At 40.3% G+C, this 26,803-nt stretch overlaps 1 protein-coding gene across 17 annotated transcripts in view; it reads left to right on the top strand.

The window, feature by feature from the left end:
* DTNB (dystrobrevin beta) overlaps positions 1–26,803 on the top strand; it is a 299,924-nt gene that overhangs the window by 227,526 nt on the left and 45,595 nt on the right. For all 17 annotated transcript variants that reach the window (XR_004054289.1, XR_004054290.1, XM_010383016.2 and 14 more), the window contains 3 exons: positions 18,926–19,011; positions 19,903–20,016; positions 25,638–25,734. Coding sequence is in view for 15 of the 17 variants with exons in the window: in XM_010383016.2 (XP_010381318.1) it covers positions 18,926–19,011; positions 19,903–20,016; positions 25,638–25,734 (297 nt within the window). In the remaining 2 variants the exon portion in view is untranslated. The remainder of the gene's footprint in view (positions 1–18,925; positions 19,012–19,902; positions 20,017–25,637; positions 25,735–26,803) is intronic.

Below are 26,803 nucleotides of genomic sequence, written 5' to 3'. Positions count from 1 at the left end.
ATGAACAACTTTTTCCCAGTAAGATTAACAACCTAGATAAAATAGATAAATTCCTTGAAAGACGCAAATTAATAAAACTGACACAGGAACAAATAAAAAAATCAAATTTTCCTATGTCAGTTAAGTTGAATTCATAATTAACTTCCCACAAAGAAAACCCCAAGCTTGGCCAGGCGCAGTGGCTCACGCCTGTAATCCCAGCACTTTGGGAGGTCACGGCGGGTGGATCACGAGGTCAGGAGTTCAAGACCATCCTGGCTAACACGGTGAAACCCCGTCTCTACTAAAAAATACAAAAAAAAAAAAAAAAACTAGCCGGGCGAGGTGGCGGGTGCCTGTAGTCCCAGCTACACGGGAGGCTGAGGCAGGAGAATAGCATGAACCTGGGAGGCGGAGCTTGCAGTGAGCTGAGATCCGGTCACTGCACTCCAGCCTGGGCGACAGAGTGAGACTCCGTCTCAAAAACAAAAAACAAAACAAAAAAAACAAACAAAAACAAAAATTAGCTGGGCGTGGTGGCAGGCTCCTATAATCCCAGCTACTTGGGCGGCTGAGGCATGAGAATCACTTGAACCCAAGAGGTGGAGGTTGCAGTGAGCTGAGATGGAGCTACTGTACTTGGATAGAGCGAGACTCAGTCTCAAAAAAAAAAAAAAGAAAACCCCAAGCTCAGATACTTAAGGAAGAAATAGTGTCAATTTGATACAAACTCTTTCAGAAAATAGAGCAAGAAGGAACACTTTGTAAGTCATTTTATGAGGCCACTGTAACCTGATAAAAAAAACAATACAGGGGCATTACAGGCAAAGAAAATTGCTGGCCAAATTCTCTCATGAACTAGATACAAAAATCCTTAACAAAATATTAGCAAATTGAATGTAGCAATATATAAAAATGATGATACTCCATGATAAAGTGAGATTTATCCTAGAAATGCAAATGTATTTAATATATAAAAATCAATGTAATTCACCACATTAACAGTTAAAAGATAAAAATTATAAGATCATTCAATAGATGTAGAAAAAGCATTTGAAAAAATACAGCACTCATTTATGATAAAACTTTTCTACATGCTAAGAATAGACGGAAACTTCCTCACCCTGATAAAGAACACCTACAAAAACCTGCAGTTAAGATCACATTTACAGTTTAAATTTTGAAATATTTCTCCCTAATATTGGGAACAATTCAGAGATATCCACTTTTACCACCTCTATTCTAAATTATACTGGAGGACCTAATTAATGCAACATGACAAGAAGAAAGGGGTATAAATATTGGAAAGACAGAAGTAAAACAGTCTTTATTTGAAGATGACATGATTATGCATATGAAGTCCTAAGAAGTCTAAAAAAACACTAGTAGAACAGGTAAGTAAATTTTATAGTATTGCTACAAGATATAAAGTGTATATCCCAGTACCTTGGGAGGCTGAGGTGGGCAGATCGCTTGAGCTCAGGAGTTTGAGACCACCCTTTGGCAGCATAGCGAAACCCTGTCTCTATAAAAATATATATATATATATATATATATATATATATACACATACAAAAATTAACTGGACGTGGTGGCATGCACCTGTAGTCCCAGATGCTGGGAAGGCTGAGATGGGAAGATCAGTTGAGCCTGGGGAGGTCAAGGCTGCAGTGAGCCATGATTGTTCCACTGCACTTCAGCCTGGGCAACAGAGCAAGACCCTGTCTCACAAAAAGAAAAATACTATTTACTGTAGCATTAAAAATACTAAATACTTACGGATAAATTTAATGAAAGATGTTCAAGACTGAAAACTATAAAACATTGCTAAAAGAAATTAAAGAAAACCTAAATAAATGAAGAGGTATGCCATATTTATGGATTAAAAGATTAATATTATTAGGATGGCAGCTTTTCCTAAATTGATCTGTAGATTTAATACCAATTCAAATCTCAGCAGGCTTTTTTATAGAAATTAGCAAACTGTTTTTAAGATATATTTGGAGAACCAAAGGACCTAGAATAACCATAACAGTCTTGAAAAAGAACAAAGTTGGCAGTCTTAATCCTACTTGACATTAAGACTTACTATAAAGCTATAGTAATCAAGAAAGTAAGATATTGGCAAAAGGATGAACAAATAAAGGAATAGAATAGAGTATCCATAAAAGAGACTCATGTGTAAGGTCAGATGACTTTGAGCAAAGGTAAGAAGCAAATCTGTCAGAAAAGGAAACTTTCTATTTTTAACAAATGCTGTTGGAACAACTGAATATCTACATAGGGAAGAAAAGAATCTTAACCCCCGCCTCACACCATACAAAGAAATCAATTTGAAGTGTATCATAAACTTAAAAGCTAAAATCATAAAGCTACTAGATGTATAGGAAAATAATTCTTCATTCTCTTATGAAGAAGAATAAAAATGTATTAGAGTTTATAGGAATCACAAACCATTTTAAAAATTGATAAATTAGACCTTACCAAATATAAAATCTTTTGCTCATTAGAAGATACTATTAAGAAAGAGACAAACCACTATCTGAAAGAAAATATTTGCAAAACATGTCTGCCAGAGGACAGAATATATAAAGAATTCCTGCACCTCAGCAATAAAAAGACAACCCTTTTTTTTAAAACGAGCAAAAGACTTCAACAGATATTCCACAAAGAAGATATACCCATGGCCAATAAGCACATGAAAATGTGCTTGATATCATTAATCATCAGGAAAATGCCAATGATACCACGATATACCCACCAGAATGGCTACAGTGAAAAAGTTGGATGATACCAAATGTTGGAGAGGATGTAGAGCAACTAGAAATCTCACCCTGTTTTTGGCCGTTCTATAAAATGATACAGCTACTTTGGAAAACTATTTGGCAGTTTCTTAAAGAAGCAAGCATTTATACTATGACCCAGCAATTCTACTTTTTTTTTTTTTTTTTTTTTTTGCAATTCTACTCTGAGATATTTATCCAAGAGAAATGAAAACATTTTCACAAAAAGCTTTGTACAAGAATGTTCATAGCAGTTCAATTCATAATAGCTGGAATAGCCAATGTAGTTATCAACAGAATAGATAAACAAAATGTGTTATATTCATACAATAGAATTTTCTCAACACAAAAAGGAATAACATTGATATATGCAACAACATGGGTGAATATCAGAAATATTGTGAGTAATAAAAGAAGCCAGACAAAAAAAGTACATACTGTTTTTTTCTATTTATGTGAGATTCTAGAATAGGCAAAACTAACTTATCCATTACTGTAAGTTAATCATCAACCCCTAATCGTAATCAGATAAGGGGTTGTTTCTGGAAATGGAAATATTGAAGGAAGATGAAGAAACTTTCTGGATTGATAGAAATATTTCACATTTCAATAGAGATGGGGGTTGCAGGAGTATACATTTGTCACAATGGATTAAATGAAATACTTTTTTTTTTTCTTGAGAGAGAATCTTGCTCTGTCACCCAGGCTGGAGTGCAGTGGCCAGATCTCAGCTCACTGCAAGCTCCACCTCCTGGGTTCACGCCATTCTCCTGCCTCAGCCTCCCGAGTAGCTGGGACTCTAGGCACCGGCCACCACGCCGGGCTAATTTTTGTATTTTTAGTAGAGACGAGGTTTTACTGTGTTAGCCAGGATGGTCTCGATCTTCCTGACCTTGTCACCCGCCCACCTCAGCCTCCCAAAGTGCTGGGGTTACAGGCGTGAGCCACTGCACCCATCAATGGAATGCTTAAGATCTAAGTATTGTATCTCAGTTAAAACAAAAAGGAACCAAGAATGTTGAATATGTAAGGGTTTGATTGAAATAGGAAGTGGCTCCCCAGGGATTTGCAGTGTGTTTCCTGCAATTTTGAAATATTCATAATACACTGTTTTCTCTTTTCCTTCTCCTTTTTCAATTATTTACTTTCTTTGAGGAGTTATGTTCATATTAATATTCATCCACCCCCAACCAGCCACACACACTCATTTTATTCATTCAGCAAATACTTCTTTTGTTGCTGTACTGTGCCAAATTGGATACTATGGTGGACAAATGATTCCTGCCCTCATGGAACTAACAGTGCAGTGACAGAGAGAAACATTAAATAAATAATCACACTACTAAACCTAACTACAAGTTACTATGTGCAGTGGAGGAAAAATGCAGGGAGCTGTCAAAGTGTAGAGCAGGTGCCTCATCTGTTCTGGAGAGTAAGGGATAGCTTCTGTGAGAAGGTGTTACTTGAATTGGGATCTGAAAATAGGTAGAATAGAATTCAATTTCCTGGGAATTGAAAAGTAACTAAAAACCAAAGCAGGCCAAGAGCTACTGTTACTGTCACTGCTACTGCCACCCCTGCCCTGTGCTTGGATGTCAGTTGTCAGGAGCTTCTCTGGGCAAAACCTCGGTTATGTACAAAATGAAGAGTTGGAAATGAAGCTCTCACATTAAGGTAGGCCCCTTGAAGCATTATACCCTTGGTGAATATGTTGTATAAAAGATAACTAGGCCAGGCACAGTGGCTCACTCCTGTAATCCCAGCACTTTGAGAGGCCGAGGCGGGTGGATCACCTGAGGTCAGGAGTTCAAGACCAGCCTGGCCAACATGGTGAAACCCTGTCTCTACTAAAAATACAAAGAAAATTAACCAGTTGTGGCACACGCCTGTAATTCCAGCTTCTTGGGAAACTGAGGCAGGAAAATCACTTGAACCCAGGAGGCGGAGGTTGCAGTGAGCTGAGTTCGCACCACTATACTCCAACCTGGGCACCAGAGTAAGACTCTGTCTCAAAAAAAGAAAAAAAAGATAACTAGCTGCCAGTACACAGAAAAAGAAAGCTTATAGGTCTCCTGTTGCAGTGGAAGAAGTCGTCTCCCCTGGAAATTCAAAACCTTAGGCCTACCTATACTTATGTTGGGTGCATTTACATTACATTATAGTTTGAGAAACACCAAGGTGAAATTTTAACATTAAAACTAACCCCAAGGCACCTGGTAGAAGCAAAGTATAAATTTCTGCTTAAATTCTCAATTGAGACCTAACAGTGCTCCCACTGAAAAAGTCCAATTAAACTTGAACCCCTATGCTGACTTTGCAGAACGAGACCCTCAATGGCTTTAGATATTAGAGTTATTGACTATAAAATAGCTACATTTAAGATTTCTTTTTTTTTTTTTTTTTTTTTTTTGAGATGGAGTCTCGCTCTGTCGCCCAGGCTGGAGTGCAGTGGCGGGATCTCAGCTCACTGCAAGCTCCGCCTCCCGGGTTTACGCCCTTCTCCCGCCTCAGCCTCCCGAGTAGCTGGGACTACAGGCGCCCACCACCTCGCCCGGCTAGTTTTTTGTATTTTTTAGTAGAGACGGGGTTTCACCGTGTTCGCCAGGATGGTCTCGATCTCCTGACCTCGTGATCCACCCGTCTCGGCCTCCCAAAGTGCTGGGATTACAGGCTTGAGCCACCGCGCCCGGCCCATTTAAGATTTCTAAAGATCTAAAAGAAGGAATTAAAAACATGACAAACTCACGCCTGTAATCCCAGCACTTTGGGAGGCCGAGGCGGGCAGATCGTGAGGTCAGGAGATCAAGACCATCCTGGCTAACACGGTGAAACTCCGTCTCTACTAAAAATACAAAAAATTAGCTGGGCATCGTGGCAGGCGCCTGTAGTCCAGCTACTCAGGAGGCTGAGGCAGGAGAATGGTGTGAACCTGGGAGGCAGAGCTTGCAGTGAGCCGAGATGGCGCCACTGCACTCCAGACTGGGCGACAGAGTGAGACTCTGTCTCAAAAACAAAAAAAAGTGACAACATACTATCTTAAAAGAACAAAGTTGAAAACAAACCACATAGAAATTACAGATTTTTAAAACAAAAGTTACTGCAATTTAAGACTTGGTGGATGGGTTAAATGTCACATTAGACACATGAATAGAGAATTAGTGAACGAGAAAATATATTTAAGAAAATTTTCCAAAACACAACACAGAAAGATGAAAAATTGGAAACAAGGTCTTCAGACATGGGAGATAGAGAATGAACAGTCATGTAATTGGAATTCCAAAAAAGAAAATAGAATTAGGGTTAAAAAATACTTGAAAAATTAGTGGCTTACGTTTCCAAAATGTATTCAAGACATTCATTCTCAGATGAATATATTGCAATGAGTCCCCAAATAGATAAATAAAAATAATTCTACAACTAGACGTATCATAGTGAAACTGCAGAATACAAAGAGAATCCTCAGAAAGCAACCACATAAGATGTTACATTATCTACAAAGGATTCACTACTAGATTTCTCTCCAGAAACAATACAACAATTTCTTTATAAAGGAAAAAAAATATATCTTTAAAAACAAAGCCAGATACAGTGGTTCACACCTGTAGTCCCAACACTTTGGGAGGCCAAGGTGGGAGGATTGCTTGAGCCCGAGAGTTCAAGCTCAGCCTCAGCAACATAGTGAGACCTCATCTCTACTAAAAGGTGAAAAGTAAAAAAAAAAAAAAAAAAAAAAAAAAAAAGCCAGGTGTGGTGGCATGTGCCTGTAGTCACAGCCACCTGGGAGGCTGACGTGGGAGGATTGCTTAAGCCCAGAAGTTCAAGGTTGCAGTGAGCTATGATCACGTCACTACACTCCAGGCTGGGCAATACAGCAAGACCCTGTCTCAAAAATAAATAAATAAAACAGCTGCTTATATCCAATATTACCAGTGTTTGTGAAAAAACTTTAAGAATTTTCCTTATAAAAAAGACAGTTGAATAATATACCAAAAGGAACTAGATGAACTGTCAAAGGGGAAATAAAGATCCTTTCTCACAAAGACAGAGAAAGGTCACAGTAAGATTCATCCTGAAAGAATAATACTAATAGCTAGTGTTTATTGAATATTTACTGTGTGCCAGTCATTCTAAGTGCTTTGCATGTATTAGCTATTTATTATTCAAAATATTCTTGTGGAGGAAACTAAGCCTCAGAGAGATTAAAAAAAAAAAAACTACCCAGGAATCACGTGGTGTGCTAAGTGGCCAAACTGGGACAGGGATACTGTCCTGTCTCCTAACTACTAAGATTTAACTACCGGAGGTTATAATTTGGGAGATAAGGAATTAAACCTAGATGCGAAGAGTGAGATGGAAGGAGGAATGAACTGAAGCCAAAACAACAGAGTGTCCGAGCATTAACCAGGTAAAGAGAATGAAGTGTATGCCCAGCGGGGTATTTCAGCATATGTAAAGGCCCTGAGGCTAGAGGTTGCATGACCTGAGAGTTGGCATTGTGGCTAGAATGCAGAGAACAATGCTGGAATGAAGTCAGGCAGGCCAGCTCATGCAGGACCGTGTTAAACAAACCGGAACATCCATTTTGGAAATGTGTGCCAATTTATGTTTACTTCTTCACAGGGAAATAAAGTTACAAAAGCTACAAATGGGAATTCTTGCTTTGTTTCTCCCCCAAAAAGTAACATCCCTTTGGGTTTGTTTAGATTTCAAAATCCTTTCCTTGAAAATCTAATGTCAGCTCACGTATTTGACTCTAACATTACAACTCTAAAGGTTAGTTAGTGAAATGGAACAGAATAGAAGAAAAAGCCTGAGAAACAGAAAAGTGCTATTTGATTAGTTAAACCTTAGACATGCCCTCAGTCAGTCACAACTGCTCTAGGTATTTTAGAAATTAAAATGTATAAATAAATGTGTTGAGATGGGCCATGCTATGGTTAGATTTTAAAAACTAAGTATATTTTATGCCGTTACATAGTCTGACTGAGTTTACATAGTACTTTTAAAATGTTGTAAATAAAAGCTCCAAAGCCATTTGACCTTGAAAAGATTTCAGTACTCCCTTACTGCAAGCAAGATAAGTCTCTTTACTCCTGATAGTTTCTGATGCCAGTTCTTTAATTCTTCTGAAAATGATCATTGTTAGAATGAATACTGATATGGTTGGGCGCTTTCATCTTCAGTTTATTTTGCAGAGTGTAGTTATCTGATAACTCTTGGGCCTCAGGAAGGATTCTTCTTGACTAGAGTTCTGTTATACAGAAACTCCTAATCCTCTAATCTCACACTGATACAAGTGCTTTGCATAAAGTGGGTGTAGTGCTCAAAAGAATTTATTTATAACCTGCTAGATAGGCTTTGTATTGATTTTTTTCAAAGACCTTCTTCTACATTGTTAAATAATTTGAGCAGCCAGCAGTGCACCCTGTAGCGTGCTTCAGCATCCGTACCATAACCTCTCCCTAGATGGGGAATGGGGCTGCAGAAACCTCTTCAGGTCAGCCTTCAGAGAAAGATATTTCACATTGATTATATTAGCCAGGAGAGGGAATTTGTTTTCCTGAAGTGCCTACATTTCTTTTTTCTTTTTCTTTTTTTTTTTTGAGATGCAGTCTTCCTCTGTCACCCTGTCACCCAGGCTGGAGTGCAGTGGCACGATCTTGGCTCACTGCAACCTCTGCCTCCCGGGTTCAAGAGATTCTCCTGCCTCAGCCTCCTGAGTAGCTGGAATTACAGGTGCCTGCCACAACACCTGGCTAATTTTTTTGTATTTTTTTAATAGAGAAAGGGTTTCACCATGTTGGCCAGGCTGGTCTTGAACTCCTGACCTCAGGTGATCCACCCGCCTCAGCCTTCCAAAGTGCTGGGATTACAGGTGTGAGCTACCGCACCCTGCCCTAAATTCCTTTTTTAAAAACAAAACTATAATGTGTGGTAAATTGTAGTCGTAATAGCAGATTCTTCAAGTGTCATCACAAACGTCACCAAGATGTAATCAGATGTTTTGTTTACCTTTAAGGGTTTTTTTTCCTTTATAAAAAAATTTAAAACTCATTATGGAGAACTTGGAAGACAGGTGAAAGAAAGGGGAAACCATCACCCATTGTCATGCTACCTCACACTTAAACATTTCTGAGCAGCTTTCTTTCAGATCCCAGGCTGCACAGCCCCGTCACCTTGTCGGCTGCTCCAGGCATGCAGCATTCAGAAATATCCTCACGGCCTATTGTAATTAAAGATCAACAGTCTCCTATGATGTTTCGCACATATTTAATGGCTCCAAACCTCCCTACATATTGTAATCATGTATGAAGTATTTTAAAAATATATAGATCCTTGGCTTTGCCTCAGACCTTCTGAATCAGAATCTCTGGATTTAGGGCCCATCAATTTTTACTGAAAAAAAGAAAACTCCCACCCTTGTGATTTACGGTGAGCTTGGGAATCACTGCCTTCAACAGCAGATTGGATTTTTGAGAGAGAGGATGACAACCCACAGCCCTCTGGGTAGTCTAGGGCAGCTTGGGTGATGGGCAGGCTGCCCCTGGAATATAAAGAAAGCCTAGTTGATACCAGGCACATCTCTTTGGAACTCATCCTGCCACATTCATACAGACAGGAGTCTCTGGTCTCTTTAGGAGGCTCCAGAAATGCATGCTACTGGATTACCATTTGCTGATGTGTCGGCATCCCTTGGTTTTATAACATTTGCCCAGTTTGACTCAAAGGGGTCTTATTTATTATCCTGTATTTTTCAGATGTGTCTCATCTCATTAAGATGATGGAGCTCTGTGAGTCCACCTGAACCTGAGAGAATGCTCCTATGACAGGAAGTTAGAGGCACCTTGTCCTTCCCAGGACTTAAGGGACCTCAACATCTTATTCGCATGTAATAGTAAATGGATCCCACTCTGGAGCCTTCATTCTCAAATACAGAGCTTTAACTTTTATAATATGGTCCTCTCATCCCTAACTTTTTTGCCTTTCATTGCTCTGGCCTTAACGCCTCCATCCACTCAACCTAACAGTTGCATTTATTGTTAGGTCTTTGATTATTGTTTAATTGTTAGATGATCTCTCACCACCTTTTGTCTCCTAAAGTCATTGAGCTTATACGTCTGTGGCATTTGAGAAGTCTTTTTCCTCCAGATGTTACCCTGCCTGACTGCTTTGACTTAATAACAGAATGAGAAATAACAGCTACCATTTTGAGACCCATCTGTATTTATAAGCTGTGCTGGATATTTTAGAACTGTTACCTCTGGTTCTAACAGCAGCTCTGAAGGATAGTTGATTCCTAATGTGATTTTACAAAAAAGGAAACCGAGACAGAGCAAGGTTAAATCATCTTGCTCAAGGTTCCTCAGCTAGACTTGAGATTCAAATACAAGGTTATGTAACTTTAGTTGTGGTACCCTTTAAATACCCTTCTGGGATCACTTTCCATGCTTACAGTCAGATATGCACTACCAATGTTTTTTACTTAACGTATAACCAATGTTTTTGGTATTTGGTGCTAAGTAAATTGGTTGTTTCTTAAAACAACAAAAATCTGCAGGAGATGTTCTACGATGACCCAGTTCTGTCCGTTTTGACAAGAACTCTGATTCTTAGAACAGTGCATCGACGTTGGATGCACATTGAAATCACCTGAGAAGTTTTTGAAACTACTGCTGCCTGAGTCCACTTCCAGAAATCGATTTAGTTGGTCTTGGATGAGATAGCCTGAGCACTGGGGGTTTAAAAATCCCTCTAGGTGAATGGAGTGTGTGGCCAAGTTTGATAACCACTGACCAAGAGAAACGTTTCTGGACTTGGGATAAACCAGAGTTACCTGGCATGTTAGATGTGACCCTTAGTTGAAACCATTAGTTTTAGATAGAGGGCACAAGGCAAATAATTTTAGTTTCTCTGTTAATCTATCAGATTCCTCTCTGTAATCTGCCTCTTGGCAAAGGACCTGTACTTTCACTCTTTCAGGCCATGTTTTGCTCTTTATTAGGGCCCTCATTAGCTCACCTTGAACTAGAAAAGACTAGATGTTGAGACTTTAGGCGAGCTTGCCAAATACAAGCCAATTTTCTGGGCTTATTAAAAGTTCAGAAATCTGAACCCTGACGTTTTCTTGATTTTTGAAACCTGTTTGGTCTGGAGTAAGTTAAGAGGAAAAAAAAAAATCTGTTTAGGGAAAAGTTGAAAAAGTGCATGTCATCATCTTCCTAGCCAGAATGCAGATTAAATACCATCTCTGTCCTAACTTTCTAGGAAACCTTATTTTCGTTTCACAACTTAGGAATGCCTATGATGCCTGAGTGTCTTTGAAAAAAATATTTCTGGTTCTTCCTTGGGATTCAGGTTTCTCTGATTGAAAACAACTCTGGCTTTGAATTTGATAGAGGTTTGGAACTTTTCAGTTTGTAAGTTTTTGTTAAGACCCTGTTAAGTGTTTTGTTTATTACTTCAGAGATGATCAGGAAACTTCTTGAAAGAGCAAATTCTACTTAATGACATGAGACCTCCATGAAGGAACTTATTAGATACACCCTGATTCTCCACTGCCCTAACACGCGATACTGAGTTGCTAATGCCCACATTCAGCACCAGAGGAAATGCATGCATCACATGACATCACCTCATTAAAGCTGTCAGCATAACTTGACCAAACAAGTTATATAACAACCATGAAGCCACTGGTACAGGATAATATTCAGAATGTGACATGTAAAAATTGCAATGAGTAAAATATATTTTGTATGTTGTTGAACAAAAGAAAATTGAAAGAAAGCAATCCAAGGGCCTAGAAGCAAGTGATTATCTCCAATACTTGTGAGTAAGGCATTTTAACTGCCACTGGTGAATTGTAGGACAGCCCTTGAATCCATTCCTAGGGTTGTTCTGAGCTCCTTGGGAAATGGCCCCAACTGGGTTTTTGGAGTGAACCTGGTTCAATACAGATTGCCTCAGGATGTTCACTGAAAGTTTAGGCTTGCTCTGGACTCCCAGAAAACGTTCAAAGAATCGGGTTGTTACACAGGTGGTTTCATTTTAAGGATGAAAGGAATAGGTTTGGGGAAGTAAATCACTGAGCTGAAGCTTCAGAGATGTCCTTCCACATGAACCAGGAACCATTCAGCATCCAGGAATCATTTATTTGCCTTGAGGTCTTCTGGATTGAAGCAAAGAGAGGGGAAAGGTAGGCCTGTAGGTGAATGACAATGACATGGTGGCCAGTAGAAGTCCTGTTACCTGTACCAGAGGTTGGTCAGCAATCAAAAGCTGGCTTAAAATATTTCTGGAGATGTCTGCTGACGTCTGCAGGGGTGAATTGTTTTCAAGAATTTGCATTAAAATACTTCAGAGAGAAATAAAATAGGGGATAAAGCAAATGTGTCAAAAATTTTTATAACTGTTTAACCTAGTTTGAGTATATGGAAATACATTATTTTCTCTCCTTTTGCGTATGTTAAAAATAGTCTTACTACATTTTTACGTAAGTTAAAATAGGGAACCATAAAAATGATAACTGTATATTTTAACATTTCTCTGTATGTCCTCATGTATATTTGGATGTAGGACCAAGCCCATTCATTGAGTGTAGATCCTCTGAAGCTCCAGGTTGTTTCCTTTGCATAAAATGTTCTCACATGTTGCAAGTTCAGCTTCCTTTTTCAGTCCTTTACAATGAAATGAGAACTTAATAACTCTTACGATGTAAGAGTACGAAATTTCTCTTTATAATTTTTCCAAATCTTTACAGCTGTCTTACCTTCAGCTAAGTCAGTGCCATTTTATTCTAGAAGCTTATCTCTATGGAGTCTCCAACTCATTCAACTTGGTTTTCCTAGAAATAGAAACCCTCTTTTCATCCTCATATCTCATTGGTTTATTTGTTATTTAATTAGATGACATAATTGCAAGTGCATTTGTTCCAGTGAGGAACAGATGAGTTTTGTTAAGCATGCAAACTGTGTTTTCCACAGGAAGTCGAGACCCTTCCAGTATACCTGCTATGCTCACTAAGTAGAGATCAGTTAAGAGGCCTTCAGCTTTAGTTTTTTTTCTGGGCATCTTTTGCTCTAGATACTACAACCCCCGAGTTGCTTACTGGACTGGGTACTTCCTTGAGTTTTAGTGGTGTGAACATAATGCTTTAACTACCAAGATTCTAGAATTTTATTAAACCCCAAAACCATATGTCCTCCTTATGAGTAAGCTTTGCAGTGTTTATCTTCAGTTACTTAGAGTTCTGCCTTTGCTACTTGCTAGATTTACACATAAGAGGTGTATAATAAGTTTATTAGATACAATTTTATTTTGTGTTATGATTATCAGCATTTGTAGAACATTGTGCTGCCTCCTACATTATATCATTAAATCCTGTCCACATCACTTTCACTAAATATTCCCATTTTACAGACAAGAAAATAAAGGTATAGTAAAATAACTCAATGTTGCACAGCCAGAAAGTAGCAAACTAGGATTACTAATTCATCTCCCTACTTTCATTCCTCTCCTGCTACACTAAATTCTCCACCAAGTAGCCAAAGCAATGTTTATTTTTTAAACTTTATTTTAAAAGTTTTAGATTTACAGAAAAATTCTGAAGATAGTACAGAGAGTTCCCTATAATCTATACCCAGTTTCCCGTATTATTATTATTCTGAGATAGGGTCTCGCTCTGTCACCCAGGCTGGAGTGCAGTGGTGTGATCTCAGCTCACTGCAGCCTCGACCTCCCAGGCTTAAGCAATCCTCCCACCTCAGCCCCCTATGAGCTGGGACTACAGGCACACACCACCAAGCCTGGTTAATTTTTTTGTATTTTTTGTTGAGTAGGGGTTTTGCCATGTTGCCTAGGCTGGTCTCGAACCCCTGGTCTCAAATGACCTCCCACCTCTGTCTCCCAGAGTGCTGGGACTGAGTGACCCAGCCAAGTTTCCCCTATTATTAACATCTTAAATTAGTATGGTACATTCATTGCAATTAATGAAGCAATATTGATACATTATTATTAACTAAAGTCCGTACTTTATTCATATTTTCTTAGTTTTTACCTAATGTCCTTCTTCTGTTCCATCCAGGATACATTACATTTAGTTGTCATGTCATCTTAGGCTCCTCTTAGCTGTAACAGTTTCTCTGACTTTCCTTGTTTTTGATGACAATTTTTAGGAGTACTAGTCAGATATAGACTGTCTAATAATTGTAATTTGTCTGACGTTTATCTCTTGATTAGAACTGGGGTTATGAGTTTGGAGAAGGAAAAGGTAAAGTGACATTTTCATCATGGCATATCAAGAGGTACCTGCTATCAACATGAGTTCTCACTAGTGATGTTGAGCTTGATCACCTGGCCATGGCAGTGTTCGTCAGGTTTCTTCAACATAAAGTTATTCCTTTTCCTTTCCACACAGACTCTTGGGAAGGAAGTCACTATGCACAGGCTTCACTTAAGGAATGGGGAGTTAGGCTTCACCTCCTTGAGGGCAGAGTATGTCCATACCTTATTTGGAATTCTTCCGTATGGGAAATTTGTCTGTTCTTCCCTATGTATTAAATTACTCAGCCACTTACTTATATAAACGTAGAACAGTGTTTTTAACACATATAGTCAAATTTCATATTCCCCTGCCCAGAATCCTACAGTGGCTTCTCACCACATTCAGAATGAAATAGAAACTCCTCTCCATGGCTTAGAGGCCCTGTATGGTCTAGACCAAGCTTGTCCAACCCATGGCCTGTGGGCTGCATGCAGCCCAGAATGGCTTTGAATGTGGCCCGACAAAAATACATACATTTCTTAAAACATTATGGGATTTTTTTATGATTTTTTTTTTTTTTTTTTAGCTCATCAGCTATCATTAGTTTTTTTGTATGTGACCCAAGACACAGTTCTTCTTCCAGTGTGGCCCAGGGAAGCCAAAAGATGGGATACCCCTGGTCTAGACCCTTCATCTCACAGTGCCTCACTCTCACCACAGCTTCCCCCACGCTGTCGGCACTGACCTGAACACCCCAAGCCCGAGTAGCTGCAGGGCCTTGCGTTTGCCCTTCTTTCTGCCCAGCAGGCCCTTCCTTCAGACCTTCACCTGGTTGGTTTCCTCACTTCATTGAGTCTCTGAGAGCCCTTTCATCACCACCTCATTTAAAAAGAATTTTCTGTCCCGGTTCACTGTTTCCTTACTCTGCATTTCTTTATTGCATTATCCCTACTGATGTCTATATTTATTTTTTGGGTTTCTTATTTTTCTGCCAGTGTAATCCGAGCTCCATGGGTGTGGGGCTATTCACCAGAACATCCCTAACTGGTAGAGCAGTGCCTGGCACATAGTAGGAGCTCAGGAAGTATCTGTTAAATAAATGTATGAACTACTTATTTTTTTGAAGAAATCATTTTCATGTCTCTCTGGCCAAAGTGTCCCATGTTGTTATGAAATAATTTCCGTCTGTTTCCCTTCAGTGTCCTGAAGGCATTTTAGAAAGAGAGACTTGGCTTTTTTTTTTCTTCTTCTTCTTCTTCATGAGCACTGTGGTGTTTAAGATTGTAAATAAAGTCTGAGTGCAGTAACTCACACCTGTAACCCCAGCACTCGGGAAGGCTGAGGTGAGCAGATCACTTGAGGTCAGAAGTTCGAGACCAGCCTGGCCAACATAGTGAAACCCTGTCCTTACTTAAAATACAAAAATTAGCCGGGCATGGTGGCACGTGCCAGTAATCCCAGCTACCCTGGAGGCTGAGGCGGGAAAATCACTTGAACCCAGGAGGCAGAGGCTGCAGTGAACCGAGATCATGCCACTGCACTCCAGCTTGCGTGACACAGTGAGATTCTATCTCAAAAAAAAAAAAAAAAATTGTACATAGATAAAAGTTCTAAGTTTCTGTTATTTAATGTATACTTGACTGTATTTAAAGTTTGATTGAGTGAGATATGCCATCACTGGACGCTCACCACTGAGGAGTCCAACCTGCTATGTGCAGGTGGAGGTGCACAACAGTGCCGGGACACCAGCTGCCCCTGGGGGAACTGCTGCCTCAGGATTGGAACCTTCCTCCACCCCTACTTCCTTATATTTGCATTACAGTGCTTCTTGGAGCCAACCAGTCTTACCTGATTAGGAATCTCTATTGATAATGACTTGATTCCTGTATTAACCTACTCTATGGAAGATCCCTTGGCTTTGCAGTCACTCAAAACCAGAAAGCTTCTCTAGATACTTCCAGAGAAATGCCACAGGGCTTCTTTTCATCATCATATGAAGCAAATTTCTTTCAGAACTTACCTCCATCATTTTCCTTAGTCTCACTCTATTAAACAACTGTTACTTTTAGCTCCAGTTTTCAGGAATTGCAAACCTGTTCTTCACAGCCAGGCTCAGTCTCAAGCAAGGTATTTTTCTGAGACTCAACTCAGGCTTTCACAAGACTGACTACAATATAGAAAATTTACTCAGTAGGCTGCCAGTCCATGCTTCTCTGGAGGAAGAAAACTCATCTTGGTTTTTTTTTTTTTTTTTTTTTTTTCTTTTAAAAAGAAAAATACTTGGTAATTTGGTAAAAAGCCTCCTACCCAGATTTGCTATGCTGTTTTGCCCTTGTTTATTTAGAAGATGCCACATGGAAAGATTTACTAAATCTTCAAGCTCTAGACAGGAGACAAGGTCTTCATGGTAGAACATGTTTCAGGCAGAGCCAAGAGTATACAGAGTGAAGCAGGGTCATCATGGAGCCCTCGGTGAGAGCTGCATTTCTGGTTAATCAATAAAAGGGAGCCACCACCTAGTCATATTATTCCCCCCCCCCTCCCCCAGATGGAGTCTTGCTGTGTCACCCAAGCTGGAGTGTGGTGGCACAATCTCAGCTCACTGCAACCACCACCTCCCAGGTTCAGGTAATTCTCCTGCCTCAGCCTCCCAAGTAGCTGAGATTACAGGTGCCCGCCACCACACTCGGCTAATTTTTGTATTTTTAGTAGAGATGAGGTTTCACCATGTTGGCCAGGCTGATCTTGAACTCCTGACCTCGTGATCCTCCTGCCTCGGCTTCCCAAAGTGCTGGATTACAAGCATGAGCCACCGCCCCCGGCCTGGCTACCATATTATTAAAGGAGTTAACAAGGGTCTGAAATATCGATGGATATGCACATCACAACCACATAATTTCTCCACAAAAGATATACAAATGGCCAGTAAGCACATGAAAGTACACTCAACATACTAGTCACTGGGGAAATACAAATTGCCTTACAATGAGATACCACTTCACACCCATTAGGATGATGTGGAAAAAATAGAACCTTGATACGTTGCTGGCAGTAATGTAAAATAATGCAGCCACTTTGGAAAACAGTTGGGCAGTTTCTCAAAAGGCAGTTACCATATGACCCAGTAATTCCATTCCTAGGTACATACCCAAGAGAAATAATAACATATCTCAACATACATGCTCAAAGCAGCACTATTCAAAACAGCTAAAAGGTGCTAACAACCCAAACGTTCATCAGCTGATGAATGGGTAAACAAAATGTGGTATATCCATATAATGGAATATTATTCAGCTGTAAAAGGGAATGAAGTACTGATAATGTGCTACAACATGGGTGAACCTTAAAAACATTTTGCTAAGTGAAGGAAGATAGACGTAAAAGGTCAATATTGTATGGCTCCATTTATGTGAAATACCCAGGATAGGCAAATCCATAGAGACGGATAATGGAGGTGGGGACGAGGGAAGAGGGATGGGGAGTGACTGCTTATGGGTATGCTGTTTCTTTTTGGAGTGGTGAAAATATTCTGGAATTAGATAGTGGTGATGGCTTCACAATCTCATAAATGCATTAAAAACTACCGAATTGGGCCAACCGTGGTGGCTCACACCTGTAATCCCAGGACTTTGGGAGGCTGAGGTGGGTGGATTATTTGAGGTCAGGAGTTTGAGACCAGCCTGGCCAATGTGGTGAAACGCTGTCTCTACTAAAAATCCAAAAAAATCAGCTGAGCATGGTGGTACACACGTGTAGTCCCAGCTACTCAGGAGGCTGAGGCAGGAGAATTGCTTGAACTTGGGAGGCAGGGGTTGCAGTGAACCAAGATCACACCATTTCACTCCAGCCTGGTGACAGAGTGAGACTCTGTCTCAAAGAAAAAAGTTACTGAATTATATGCTTTTAAAAAGTGGATTTTATGGTAGGAAAATTATATATTAATTTTTTAAAAACTCACTATTTGGAACTTGAAACCCACTAGGATGGTTAAAAGAAAAAAGTAATAAGAAAATAAAAATAAAATTAAAAGTAAGTAAATAAAACAACAGGTGTTGGTGAGGATGTAGAGAAATTGGAAATCTCATTTGTTATTAATGCAATTGTAAAATGGTACAGCCACTTTGGAAAGCAGTTTGGGAGTTCCTCAGATGTTAATTATGGTTATCATCTAATTCAGCAATTTTACTCCTAGATGTTTACCCAAGGGAAATGAAAATAGACAAATACTTGTGAATGAAAGTTCATAGCAGCTTCATTTGTAATAACCAAAAGCTGGAAACAATAGAATACTACACAGCAATAAAAAAGAAGGAATTACTGGGCCAGGCACGGTGGCGTGTGCCTTTAGTCCCATCTACTCAGAGGCCAAGGTGAGACCCCAGGAGTTCTCGACTGCAGTGAGCTGTGATCATGCCACTGCATCCTGCATACCAGCCTGGGTGACAGAGCAAGACCTTATCTCAAAAAAAAAAAAAAAAAAAAAAAAAAAAAAAAGGAACTACTAGTTCATGGAAAAACATGAATTAACCCCAAAAACATTATGCTAAGTGGAAGCCAGAAACCAAAGACTATGTGTTTATATGAAGTTTCTAGAAAAGGCAGAACTATAGACAGAAAGCAGATGCATGGCTGCCTGAGGTTGGGGGTGGGAGTGGCAACTGGTGACAAACTTGCATGAGGGAATTTTTTGCGGTGATGGAAAATATTCTAAAACTGGACTGTGATGATTGGTTGCACAACTGTTTACATTTGCTAAGACTCATTGAATTGTGCACTTAAAACGGGTGGATTTATGATATGTAAATTATATGTCAAAAATCTGTTTTTTAAAAATCAGTCAGTCTAGAACTCTGGGTATATTTGGATCAGAAAAAAAAACTTTCTCCCCACTTCCCCACTTTAGACTCGTCCTCCCACTGACTTGAGCTTTAACTTTGATGCCAACAAACAACAAAGACAGCTTATTGCAGAACTGGAAAACAAAAACAGGTAAGAACGCGGAGGCTGAGCCCACTTCCAAAGTCCAGGATTATCTGATTATCATTTTCCTTGGATACTAGGTGGCTTTTGACCGCCAAGGAAGACCTTGCCTTGGTGAACCTAGGCTAGCTCAAGTCCAGGGAATGCCCTGGGCACTGATTTGTGTCTGCTCTGGTAGTCCACAGCTCTGCCCACCTGCCCTCAGGGCATTCCTTTTAGCAGGGCCTTCTCCCACCCATCCGTGTGACCCCCTCTCACAATTGCATTTTCCACTCTGCTTCCTAGCAGCATTTTGCTGTATCTAGTCATCTTGTCCTGACCCATTATGCTATGTAGGACTGTCTGGTCTCTCCTTAAAAAAAAAAAAGAAAAGAAAAGAAAAGCCATTTAAAGGCACAGAGAGCAGACAGCACACCATTATGTACTGAAAGGTAGAAGCCAGGACGAGGAGACCTGACCTAAGGTAACAGGCATAGGTGCCAGCAACACAGCTGTCCACTGGGGCATCAGGGACAGGGGGAAGGAAGGGGCAGGTAAGGATTAAGGGAAGGCAGCACAGGACCTGCATTAGGAGGTTGCAAGGAGTTCCCTTTTCCTCCTCCCTGAGTGGAACAGAGTAAATAAATTGTGCTGGCTGTAATTTTCCTTTCATGGAGATTTTTTAGGTCCTTGAGAAGAGTATTTTTATGACTTTTTCCACCACAAAGGATTGCTTTGTTGAGGAAATGTCAGGTGAAGCAGTATTGAGAAGGTGTCCATTTCACCTCTTGGCCATTTGGAAGCAATCAGAACAAGATTGGTAGAGGAGGCGCTGCTAGAGTGGAAAACTTGTAATAGGGAAAGAGGGGGTGTGAGTGAGAAGCACTGTGCAGCCCCTTTCCATTCACACGTCCTCTCCAGAGAGATCCTGCAGGAGATTCAGCGTCTCCGCCTGGAACACGAGCAGGCCTCCCAGCCCACCCCTGAGAAGGCACAGCAGAACCCCACGCTGCTGGCAGAGCTGCGGCTGCTGAGGTGAGTAGGGACACTCGACCACTTCCCACATGTAATCTACTATGGATGGAACTTATCTGAGGAAACCAAAGGAGTGGGGAAGAATCTGTTGTTCAGTATAAACAATCCTGTGAGAGCAAACCACTGCAGAGTTTACCCATTCTGTTACTGCTTCAGATGTCTGGGTTCCATTAGAAATCACTCTACGAATGTCAGCCATTATCACAGAACTTAGTAAATACCAGTCTCCCAGCTCCGGGACCAGTGGGGCAGTGTTTATACTTCTGTGATTGCTTTAAGAAGACCACTGCGCTGCAGTCCCTCTTCTTATCTTGCTAATTTGTCTGACTTTAGAGACAGTTGGCGGGAAGAATGCTTTGCCTTTCCTGTGAGTATATTTTCCTGGCTCTTTACAGTCAGTGCAGGGCTCTGCCAAAGGAGAAGGATGCTTCCTGTGCATGTGCGTCTCTGAGACATGAAACCCTTGCACCATGGCTTCTAAACGAAGTGTCTCAAGAATCAGGAAACTAAAGACGTAGAATGAGAATGGGATTAGAGAGCAGTGTTACCACCATGTTTGACGCTGTTTTGGAGGGAATGGGGAAGTCTTCACAGAAATGATCTGATTAGGGTCTTATTGCCTATGAGCCTTAGGAAGAGGTGTGTGTGTGTGTGTGCGCGCGCGTGTGTGTGCGCGTGTGTGTGTGTGCACGCGCATGCGTACACACTCTTCTGTAAGTTAAGACATTATGCAAACTACATTTAGTGACTTGATTCTTACCAGATCTCTAGATTTTCAAATAGTGGGTTCCTTCTGTTTAGGTTGATTTTTAATTTGCTATTATCTGGGATTCTGTGTAGCCTCTTGTTTCTTTTCCCAGAGAATGGAGATTATTGTTTTCTGTAGATAGTCTACTGTTTAGATTTAGATCATCAATAAAAGTTGTCATAGTAGAGTCATAAAGAATTTAAAATGGTGCAGGTGAAAAAAATCATTAGATGTATAGAGATTTTCATTCTCCTAAAAATTTATTTTAGTTTTCTCATGTAGTTAGGCTGAGACTTGGATGTCTCTGTGGTTCACTGCTGCACGTCTGAGCATAGTGCAGCTGGTGTCGTACTAGGGAGAATGGGAGCACAAATGCTGCTGACTTGGGCAGACTGTAAGTCTAGGCTCTTGGCATAAGATGCGCCTGTTGTCTAGTGCCTGGTTTTATATCTAGAAAAGCAAAAAGGCCTGTCATCCTGAGTCTAACTGTTGCTGAAACTGGGATTGCTGAAAATGCTCAGTTAAGCTGGAAGGATCTGAAAAATATCTTAGATGTCATAGCAGGGCTAAGTCCAGGAATGTCACATAGGATAGCAAGAAGCAGGAATGTAATCTGAGACCAACGACGGTCTGAAGGTGGAGAAATCAGAAAGTATTTAACCTCAAAAGCAGTTCCTATATCACTGAAGAAAGGACGGACTATTTTAAAGTGTGCGGGGACAGTTGTTTATGCCTATGTACAAAACATGTTGGTCTTCTACCCCACACTAATTATAAAAACCGACACCAGATGGATTTGACATGAATACAGAACTTTAAAACTTCTAGAAGACTCGGGAGGCTGAGGCAGGAGAATTGCTTGAACCTGGGAGGTGGAGGTTGCGGTGAGCTGAGATTGCGCCATTGCACTCCAGCCTGGGCAACAAGAGCGAAACTCTGTCTCAAAAAAAAAAAAAAAAAAATTCTAGAAGAAAAGTAGGAGAATGTCTTCAGGATTTTGGAATAGAAAGTAATATCTTAGAATTACCATGAAAGAAGAAGTTGGTAAATCCACTTACATTAATATTAAGAACTTTTGCTTATCAAAAGACACATAAAGGGCTGGATTCACTTGTAGGTATCTGACATCTGTCTGCTTTTGATCAGTATGTATGAGGCCTGGGACTGCCAGTACCCAGCTAGTATAATAAAACAAGGTGGACAACTTCACCCATAGGGTGAGTGGCTATGAGCCTTGACCACCAGGGTTGCCTTTTCTTCCTTTATTATTATTTTTAATGGTATGTTGCTTACAATAAAATGTATGACAAATGTGCGTGTGACAAACGTATATGAAGCATAATAGTCAAATGAATACTTATGAACCCACATCCTTTTTTTTTTTTTTTTTTTTTTTTTTTTTTTTTTTTTTTTGAGACGGAGTCTCGCTCTGTCACCCAGGCTGGAGTACAGTGGCCAGATCTCAGCTCACTGCAAGCTCCGCCTCCCGGGCTCACGCCATTCTCCTGCCTCAGCCTCCCGAGTAGCTGGGACTACAGGCGCCGCCACCTCGCCCAGCTAGTTTTTTGTATTTTTAGTAGAGACAGGGTTTCACTGTGTTAGCCAGGATGGTCTCGATCTCCTGACCTCGTGATCCGCCCGTCTCGGCCTCCCAAAGTGCTGGGATTACAGGCTTGAGCCACCGCGCCCGGCCGAACCCACATCCTATTTGAGAACTCATGTATGACTAAAAAATGTCATCCATAGAAGTACCTCTCCCTTACCCCATTTCCTTGCCTCCACCTTCCCCACTGGGTGAACCCCTATCCAGAATTTGGTTTATCATTACCTTGTGTTTAAAACAGTTTTATCGCATTATCACTATCCTATGTAATAAACTGTTTAGTTTTGCCTTTTGTTTTCTGAGCTTAATAGAAATATTATACTAATATGGTGGGGATAGTCCCAGAGGACTTCCCTGTCCACCCCCTACCACCACCATATTAGCCTTTAGGATCATTCCATGTGGTTGGATGTAGCTGTAGCTCATTCATTTTCACCTTATACCATAATTGGTCACACACAGTACAGATAAAGAATATCACATCCAGGCTCAGGAGTTCAGGGAAGGAAGTCTTCCTAGAACATTGAATGAGTAGATCCTTCTTCTCGAGAGTCTACTGCGCTGGAAGTTTAGGGAGTATGAAGACTAGAAGACAATGAGTCCTTCCTAAAAACTTATAATCTGGTTTTGGAACAAAACATAAAATAATTTGGTAGTCAGTTAAATAATATTGTGCAATGTCAATAAACAGTATGGATAAGAAATCTGTGCAGAGAAATATATATATAATATGTATATATACACACAAGATATTTTACATATATAATACCTATATAATATAGGTATTATATCTATATTCATTCTCTACCACCTTTGTGTGTCTAATTTTCCTCTGGAAGCATTCGGACCCATGGAAGTGGTAGAAGTTGAGCTAGACCATGAAAAGTAGATAATGATTTGGATGGAGTGTAGGACAAAACATTTCAGATTGGAAGTGTGCTTGGGGTTCAGCATGATTCCCCCAAATAATTATGGCACATTTCAGAAAAGGGAAAGAGTCTTAGAACTAAAAATTTCTTTTCAATCATGCATTACATCAATCTTTAGAGTGCCAGTGATAGGAGATACAATTTGCCAGGCAATTGAGATCAGATTCTAGAAAGTCTTAATTGTTAGGTCATTGGAGACCCTTGGAGAGTTTCAAATCATGATTTTGGTAAGTTCGGTAGATGTTAATTAGGTGATACTGGATGCCTGATATTTTCTTCATCCTTCAATACATGCAGAGATGAGTAAGGCCCATCCCTGACCTCAAGGATTTTGCATCATGGTAGGAATGGCAGTGAGTAAAGTAAATTAAGTACCACTGAGGAAAACTAATTACTGTAGTGCTTAATCAAGCAGTCCCTGCTGCAGTGATCAGGAGCAGCTTCCTGACAGTGATGTTGGGTCAGACATTAAGGAATGAATAAGATTTGGAAGGTGAGTTATGTAATTATGGAGCCCACTTAGGAAAAGTGAACCATAAGCTGGAGGTCCAGACACAAAGGGCATAAAATAGGAGGTGAGGTGCTAAGGATAGGAATGTAGATGGGATCTAGAGCTGCACTCTCCGATAGAAATGCAGGCCACATATGTAATTAAAAATTTTCTAACAGCCTCATTGAAAAACCAAAAAGTAATAGGTGTCATTAATTTTAATACTATATTTTACTTAACCTGATATTTTCAAAATATTATCCTTTCAACGTGTAATCAGTATTAAAACATGATCAAGATATTTTGCTTTTTTCTGCACTAAGTCTTTGAATTCCAGTGTGTATGTTACAATTGCTGAGCATCTCAAGTCGGACTAGCCATGTTTCAGGGGCTCAGTAGTCAGGCATGGCTAGTGGCTACTGTGACAGACAGCATAGGTCTAGATTGTGCAGGCAAGGGTCAGTGATGCTAGAAATTCTGTTGTGATCATTATGGGATGATGAAATGAACATAGCTTTGCTTTGAGCAGCAGTTTAAAGTTCATAGAACACCCTCATGTTTATTACCTTATATGATCCTCAGAATATTGTTGCTGTTACTAGTCCCCTTTTAGAGGAGAGAAAACTGAGGCTAAGTGACTTGTCTAAGATTGCATATTTGCTAAATACTGGGGCTGATACTCAACTTTGAGGCTGTTGACTTCTATTCCACTGCTTTTTCCTCACCATAAAAGATGAAAGAGCCGGTGGCTCACACCTGTAATCCCAGCACTTTGGGAGGCTGAGGCGGGTGAATCACTTGAGGTCAGGAGTTCGAGACCAGCCTGGCCAACATGGTGAAACTCCATCTCTACTAAAAATACAAAATTAGCTGGGCATGGTGGTGATGCCTGTAATCCCAGCTATTTAGGAGACCTGAGGCAGGAGAATCGCTTGAACCGGGGAAGCGAAGGTTACAGTGAACCAAGATCACACCATTGTACTCCAGCCTGGGTGACAGAGTGAGACTCCATCACACACACACAAGAAAAGCAGGATTAATCACACAAGGAGACTGTTTGATGTTTGAGGTAAGGAGTGCTTAGATAAAGCGAGAGAAATGGGAATAGAAAGATAGGCACATAAATTTTCCAAGAAAGAATGATCTGAATTGAGTTATTGATTGAATATAGGATATAAAGAAGAAAGTAACAAAGAGGACTGAGTTTTTCAGCCATGACACCTGGAAGGAAAAATAGCAGAGACAGGGAAAAGAGACAGAGACAAGAAAAAAAAGAGACAGAGACAAGAAAAAAAGAGACACAGACAAAAAAACCATTTAGGGAGAAAAATCTTAAGTCTAGTTTTGGACATACTGAGCTAGAGTAGATGGTGTAAAATGTATCCTCAAGGAAAAGTGACTGTTCTTGGACACAGGGAGCCATCTTGATCTGTCACCCTTCTTGAATCTGTCTAGTGTCAGAAGTACTTACTACTGAGCCCTGTTTTCTCTGAGCAGCTTAATATGGTTTGTCCACTATTAATCTAAATTTGGGCTGATTTTATATATTTTTCGAAAAGCATTGACTTTCTAAAGAGTTTTTTTGATCATTGATTCATTCTGGTAATATGAATAATATCTTTATATGGTCATGTAAACTTTCCAAAGCACTTTTACCTATGATTCTCAGAACAGTCCAGGAAAGTAGGCAAAACAGACATTATCACCATTTTATGAGGTATTGGAAGCTAAATGACTTGCTCAGCGTCTCATAACTGGTAAGTAGCAGGATCAGGTCTGAAATCCATTTCACCTGGCCTTAGATCCATCTTTGAGGGTCTCTTTATCTGATGGGCTTCTCCTCTTGGACAGGCAAAGGAAGGATGAACTGGAGCAGAGGATGTCGGCCCTGCAAGAGAGCAGGCGGGAGCTGATGGTCCAGCTAGAAGAGCTGATGAAGTTGCTGAAGGTAAGAGCCCGCGGCCCACGCTCAGTTCTTGTCATTCTTCTCCCACCAAAGCCTCAGCTGCTGCCTCCCTGTGATGTCAGAATAGGATGAGGCTAAAGGCTTGACTTTAGCCTAGAATCAGTTTTCAGATAAATTTCCATAAATTTAGCCTAATTGGGTATAAAAGTCATGTAAATTAGTGCAAAGCCAGATTATTAAAAAACTTGTAACTGGAAGTAGGATAACGTGTTGAGCAGTTGCTTTTATGAATACACAAAAATGTTTATAAATAGGATATTAGCTATGTACAAATGAATAATGTTTCTCAACTACTTAAAGTGGTTTCTGTTTGTTTGTTTGTTTGTTTGTTTTGAGATGGAGTCTCACTCTGTTGCCCGGGCTGGAGTTCAGTGGTGCCATCTTGGCTCACTGGAACCTCCGCCTCCCAGGTTCAAGTAATTCTCCTGCCTCAGCCTCCCGAATAGCTGGGATTACAGATGCCCACCACCACGCCTGGCTAATTATTTTTGTATTTTTGGTAGAGATGGAGTTTTGCCATGTTGGCCAGGCTGGTCTCAAACTCCTGACCTCAGGTGATCCACCTACTTCAGCCTCCCAAAGTGTTGGGATTACAGGCGTGAGCCATTGCTCCTGGCCTTAAAGTTTCTGTTAAGACAAGTTTTCAAATATTCCACTTAAATACTTAACAAATATTAAGTGTCCTATTTCAATAAGTAGTACAGAGACAACCTGTATTAGGGTTCTGCAGAAAAATTGGACCAGTAGAATATATATAAAGATATCTAAGAGGGGATTTATTATGGGAATTGGCTTACAGTCATGGAGGTAAAGAAGTCTCATGTTAATGCCATCTGCATCCTGGAGACTGAGAAAGCTGGTGGTGTAATTCAGTCTGTCTCTGAAGGGCTGAGAACCAGGGGAACTGATGCTGTGACTCCCAGTCTGGGAGGTGGCTTGGGAGATGGGTGGTGTTGTGTTACTGATTTAAGTCCCAGAGTCCAAAAGCCCAAGAACTTGGGGAGCTCACATGTCTGAGGGCATAGAAGATGATGTTCTAGCACAATAGCCC

The sequence above is a fragment of the Rhinopithecus roxellana genome, chromosome 17 (genome assembly GCF_007565055.1).
Source record: "Rhinopithecus roxellana isolate Shanxi Qingling chromosome 17, ASM756505v1, whole genome shotgun sequence".
Classification (NCBI taxonomy): Eukaryota; Metazoa; Chordata; class Mammalia; order Primates; family Cercopithecidae; genus Rhinopithecus; species Rhinopithecus roxellana.
Note: the sequence above shows the minus strand (reverse complement) of the source record. Positions and strands in the feature narration are given on the sequence as shown.